The sequence below is a fragment of the Diachasma alloeum genome, unplaced genomic scaffold (assembly GCF_001412515.2).
Source record: "Diachasma alloeum isolate Michigan unplaced genomic scaffold, Dall2.0 Dall_scaffold_00771, whole genome shotgun sequence".
In the NCBI taxonomy this organism is placed as follows: Eukaryota; Metazoa; Arthropoda; class Insecta; order Hymenoptera; family Braconidae; genus Diachasma; species Diachasma alloeum.
The window spans coordinates 188,202-194,647 of record NW_021680901.1 but is presented as its reverse complement, the minus strand read 5'-3'; the positions used below and the strand labels follow the sequence as shown (position 1 = coordinate 194,647).

Here is a 6,446-nt window from a genome sequence, read left to right as displayed (position 1 = left end):
CGGCTCAAGCTGTTTTTTCTCTCTTGGATTTTCAATTCTTCGGGATTCAGCACTTCTGTTCTCTTCCGTTGATACAGGGATCTTCGCTCCTCAGCTAATACTTCTATCGGTATCATTACTGAGATGATGCAGACTGCGTCCTCAGATACCGTCCGGTATGCACTCGCTACTCTGAGGGCACTCAGCCGATAAACAGGTGCAATTTTACGGCGAGCTTCTTGCAGTTGCAGAACGTCAGCCCAAATGGAAATACCATATGTAAGCACTGACGTCACCACTGAAGACAGCAGCGCTCATCTCCGTTGCTTAGGACCTCCGATATTGGGCATGAGGCGTGCTAAGGTGGATCTGACTCCAGATGCCTTGGTTCCCACATGCTCCGCTTGCTGCTTGAACTTGAATCGGGCATCGATCATTATTCCAAGATACCGAATAAAAGGCTGAGATGTGATTTGGTAGTCACAAATTTGATACTCTCCAATTTCTTCCTACTAGTAATTGAGCATTGCTTCCGTTTTATGCTTCGCGAGTTGCAATCCCACTAAATCCATCCAATGATGTATCCTCCTGAATGTCGTATCGAGGATGGAGTTGATTTCCTCCAGGTGCTTCGCCACAATCACCACCGCCACGTCATCCGCAAATGCCACGAGTCTCACCTCAGTTGGCAATGCTATCTTCAGCAATCCATCATACATGATGTTCCACAAGAGAGGGCCCAGTACCGAGCCCTGTGGTACCCCTCCGGTTACTTGGTACTCTTTAGGGCCGCTCTCTGTGTCGTACTTGAGAACTCTGTCGGTGAGGTAGCTAGCTACCATCTTCCGCAGATACCCTGGGACGATCGTCCCCTCGAGAGCCTCCACAATGCAGTCCCACCTGGCTGAATTGAAGGCGTTCTTGATATCTAGCGTCGCCACCAGGCAGTATTTTTTCGTACCTTGTCTCCATCTTCTCCCAGAGATCGCCTCCTTGGCGGTGTTGACGACGAGGTCAATGGCGTCGATGATAGAGCGACCTCTTCGGAAGCCATATTGGTTATCAGCTAGCAGCGGTTCTACTGCTGCTTCTATCCTTCTGTGGATGATGCGCTCGAGGATTTTATCAGCTGTATCTAGCATGCAGAGTGGGCGATATGGTAATGGCTCGTCCGGTGGCATCTTCCCTTTGAGGAGGAGCACTAGTCTCTGCTGCTTCCACTTGGTGGGAAAGGTGCCTTCCTCCAGACATGCATTGTATACATCCAGAAACAGTCCTGGTGCTACATTGATCGTTGCTTTTAATGCAATATTGGGGATTCCATCAAGGCCAGGAGCCTTGGTGTTTCCCACTCTGTTACAAGCTTCCTTAAGTTGTTCCTCCATAATTGGTGGGATCGATGTCTCCATGCTGTGCTCCGTGGACTGGCGGAGTTCCGGTTGTTGGGGGAACAACGCCGTTACAATCTTCTCCAGGAGCTCGGGGCATGACGGAGATGGCATTGGCTGGCTTTTTAGCCGTGTCATAACCACCTTCTACGGTCTTCCCCACGGTTCACTCTCGACTTCGTCGAGGAGTCCAATCCAGCCTTGCTTCTTGCTCTCCTTGATAGATTTGGTAAGCTTTCGGCGTGCGTCCTTAACGTGTGTATGTGTATGTGTGTGTGTGTGTGTGTGTGTGTGTGTGTGTGCGCGTGCATGTATTTGTTTTATTAAAGTCTGTCGGAAAATGCATTCAGCATGCCCCCTTGAAGAAGAGAACGGGTGGTTTCTTCCTTCAACTGGGGTATGTCGGACTCGGATCTATGATCAATACCGATTCAACTCCTGTCAGACTTAATTCCCCTAACTTTTTATCTCCTCGCGGTAACATCGTAAAGTATTACTTCGCGAGGGGGTCTCAGCTATTTGCTCTTCCACGTCATTTTCATCTAATGTACGTCCCCCTGTCTCACTGAGGTTTTGGGTGCGGGGAGGAGTTTCCAGAAGATCTCTTACGTATGTTGCAGCCTTGCGCTTGTGTTCCTCACTTCTGAGCTCCTTGATGACTTCTGCCGCACAGTCGCTCGTTGCATCCCAGGCTATCTAAGATGACAGCATAATTTCCACCAATTTCTCAGGCAAGACTTCCCTTTTCCAGGGTTGATTCGCAAGTATGTCGGATGTCACTGAAACGAAGGCATCTGAAAAACACATGCTCTGAATCCTCGTCCACTCCTGTACAGATTGGGCACTCCGAGGAACCCTCATGTTTGAATTAATGAATATATGCCTGGAAGCACCCATGTTGAGGCTTCAGCCTCACGTCACGGCAGGTTGGTCCGCTGACCACGAGCGGCAGCACCTCCTGGAAACGGACCTGGGTTACCGACCGTGTCCAATTAATTGGGACCGACGACACCTGCCGGGATACTTAGCCCATCTCGTCACTTCCGCCGTCTTCTCTAATCGCCTCGTGACAAGTGTGCATTGTGCCATTCTCTCCGTGATTACATCGTGAATTATTGTGAACATCTCCACCGTGCAAGCTCTCTACCTCATTCTAAATTAACTGTCAACAATTAATTATCATTGTGACGCGGACATTTTTTTGACTTTGTGTATATGTTATGATAAATATAGACTTTTATTGTGACTCTACCCACGCGCACAGTGACATTTATTTTTTTGGTGAACTTCTCAACCCTTTTCCGAATCCCGGCTCTCCATCGGTTTTTTTTGTTTAACTCTCGCCGAAACATGTGGTCCTTCGAGCCGGATCATCGGAAAAAGTGAACATTGTTTTTCAGTAAAACTTCAGTGTGCGTGGTGTCGGTGAAAAGCGCGGGAATCTGCGTGTCGGCTCCACCCCCTTTGCTCCACCCACCGACTTCGCCCATCGACTCCTCCCACGCGGCTCCTCCTTCGTGATGTAGCAGTGCAGTGATGCTCATCTCGGACTATTGACATTTGTGCGCGCCACTAAAAATTGCAAATCCGTCAGTGTCACTCAACCTGGGGCTCCGTGACATATTTCTCCAGCACTTCAGGAGCAGATTTCTCGTCCTTCTCGTTGCCAGCTGAAGTTCTCCGCTCATCACTGCTGCCATTAGACCTTCTCACAGGGAAGCCAATTATTATTATTATTATTATTTTCCTCCATTGATTTTCCCTGAACATCACTGCTGCTTTTGCTTGATTTCAATTTTTTTTGTTCGCTATTGGCTGTGCTTTTCTCCACTGTTGCGTTCTCTACGGTTTTTTTTTGTGCTCTCTCTGCTTGCTGAATTTGTATTTGCTATCGGGTGAGCATGTCTTTCGCAGGGAGATTATTTATTCAAGCCAGTAGGGCAAAGTTTGTTGAGTCTCTCTACATGGAATCATCGTCAGCGGCGGTGAAGGAGCTCTCAGTCACGGAGTTGCAGTCGAAGCTCGATATTCTGGAGAATTACTGGAGCCAGATCGAGGACCAGCACGTGAGGCTGCTCACTGGGAAGGATAGCGCGGAGGTGCTCGAGCACGATTACGTGAAGCAAGGGGTATACGATATCTGTTTGCAGCGGTACTTCACGGCTCGTACGTCGTTCATTGGGCTAATCAAGGCCATTGATGAGACCGCGGAACTCTCGGAGTCGTTTCGTCGACCCGCTGCATCAGTTCCGTCTGCTCAGGCGACTCAAAGGCAGTTACCGAAGATCTCGCTGCCTACCTTCTCAGGGGACGCCCTTCAAAGATCTTTTCCTCTAGAGAGTCGTCGGCAATAATAACCTCTCTACGGTCGAGAAATTCCATTATCTCTTGAATTCTCTTGCTGGCGAGCCAAAACAGTTGATCTCAACTCTGCCGGTAGCTCAAGACTCATTCATTCCAGCCTGGGATATGCTTATCGCGAGGTATGACAATGAACGTCTCATCTCTACTCAGCTGGAAATGTTGTTCTCCACTCCGAGGATCTTCAACCGTACGGCCAAGGAGTTTAATGCTCTCTTCAACTCCACCACCGAAGCTCTCAACGCCCTGAAGTCGTTGGGGTGCCCTGTCGAGCACTGGGACGACGTCTTGGTGCATATCATCTCAAGCCGGTTGGATGTTAAGATGTCGGAGGCGTGGGAAGTTAAGATCGGATCCACCACCACCTTTCCAACGTACGCGAAACTCAGGGAGTTCATGTTGAGCGGAGCAAGAGCTAGGGAGAGAATTGAGCTGCATCCTCTGCACGCTCCCAAGACGCGAACTTCGAGTGTGTCCTCTCAACCACCCAGAGCAAAGCCAGAAAAGGTGCTGAATGTCCCAACTGGCAGTGCAGGTCCACAGGCTCGTGGGTCGAGTTCGCAGTCATGGGCAGACATGACCGCCAATGCCTGCTCCATGTGTGAAGATGAGCATTTCATCGATAAGTGCCCCAAATTCAAGCAGTTGTCGCCGGAAAAGAGGAAGGAGTTCGTCGAAAAGAAGTACCTCTGCTTCAACGGCTTGGGGAAGCACTCCATTCGTGCCTGTAGGACCACGAAGATGTGCGTTGTGTGTCACAAGCGTCACCACTCGATGATCCACATCACACGTCCTCAGAATGGTCCTCTGGAGACNGAGATCGGCCGAGTCAATGTCGTCATTGCTGTCCTGATGGTCACAACTCTGGAGAGACCATCCTTCCCAGGGTGTAGAGCTGTGACCCGAGCTAGAGGCCACTTCGCTGCGCGGGAACCTCTCATCGGAGAGCAGAACCATAGAGCCGATGCGAATGTCGTTGGACGGATGATGCCACTTGGAGATGGACTTAAGTTGCTGCAGGTATCCTGTAGACCACTGCTTCCAGAAATACTGCAGCCTCTGCTGAATGAGTTGCCATCTTGAGAGCCGTCCAACGTTGAGATAGTCCAGGGAAGGTTCCGGTAGAGCGATTGGAGCTTCTCCAATCAAAAAATGGCCCGGAGTGAGAAACAACACGTCGTCGGGGTCTTCAGAGAGAGCCTGTAGAGGTCTGGAGTTGAGCACAGCTTCAATCTGGGTAAGCAGCGTAGAGAGTTCCTCGAACGTCAGTGTAGTATCCCGTATCGTTCGAGAGAGATGATACATCACTGATTTTACCGCTGCTTCCCATTTTCCTCCAAAATGAGGTGCCCCTGGTGGACTGAAAGACCACCGGGTACCGTCTTGCAGGTAAACTGCTGAGAGATGCTGGAACTCCTTTGATCCAGCGGAGAACAACCTCTTCAGCTCCTTGTCAGCACCAACGAAATTAGTTCCACAATCACTGAAGAGGTTCCTGCAACGACCTCGACGACTCACGAATCTCCGATAGGCAGTGATAATCCCATCAGCAGAGTAATCTGTGACAGCTTCCAAGTGGAGAGCAGACATGGCCATACACACGAAGATCACCATCCAACCCCTTTGGGTCTTATGACCACGTCCCTTCCACGTCTTGATCGACACTGGTCCGGCGTAATCCACACCAGTGTTAGAGAAAGCACGACCTGGAGACAGACGTGCCGGTAGAAGCTGCCCCATCAGTTGTTGAGCACGTACTCCACATTGGCGGGCACATTCCACGCACTTGAGAATGAAGGATCTTACTGGCGCTCTTCCTCCAATAATCCAGTAAGACCTCCTGAGACGCGCCAACGTGAGTTGAGTTCCATCATGCAACGTACGCTGATGACAGTCCCTAATGAGAAGTTCAGCCAGCTCGGAATCTTTAGGGATGATCGCTTGTTGTTTTCTCTCTGGGTGCAGGTTAGAGAACTTCAATCTCCCGCCCACTCGGAGAACACCTTGGTGGTCTATGAAGGCAGTCAGTTGGGTCAACGGATGAGATCTTCCAAGTTGTTGACCACGATAGATCATGCTGCACTCCGACTGCAGATAATGAGCCTCAGTGGCTCTGACCCAATATAGCCGAGCTGCCGCGATGCCATCAGGACTGAGTGGATCCACGAGAGTTTCACCTGGTTTCCTCCTCATCCGAGCAACAACACGTTGACAAATTGCTTTTATGCGCAGCAATTTGTAGAGAGAGGAGTACTTAGTGATGAGATCCCAGAGAGTAGAGCCCATCGAAACGGTAAATATGGATCCGGGCTTCTCTTCCAGATTTGCTGACGGATCCAGTTTGGCATTCTCTTTTGGCCACTGAGAGGAGTCTAACTGCAACCACTTTGGACCCATCCACCACAGTTTATGAGCACTGAGTTGAGCCACAGTGATGCCCCGAGAAGCACAATCAGCAGGATTCTCCTTACCGCTGATTTATGGCCTCTTCGCTCCTGGAATCAGTTCCTGTATGCTGGCTACCCTGTTATGCACATATTCCTTCCACCGGGAGGGATGAGAGCTGATCCACGCCAGGGTAACAGCTGAGTCAGTCCACAGAAACACAGGAGCGTTATCAAGGTTGAGTTGAACACGCACATACCTTGTGAGTTGCGCCAGCATGACTGCGGCGTTGAGCTCAAGTCTCGGGATGGTGAGCTGCTTGAGTGGAGCCAC

The 6,446-nt window shown here is 50.2% G+C and overlaps 1 protein-coding gene across 1 annotated transcript; it reads right to left on the bottom strand.

Annotated features, from left to right (window-relative positions):
- Nucleotides 1–4,292: 4,292 nt before the first annotated feature.
- LOC107044632 lies at nt 4,293–6,125 on the bottom strand. The gene has a single exon (XM_015266579.1). The coding sequence runs from the start codon at nt 6,123–6,125 to the stop codon at nt 4,293–4,295; it is 1,833 nt and encodes a 610-aa protein (XP_015122065.1).
- Between the last annotated feature and the right edge of the window lie 321 nt (nt 6,126–6,446).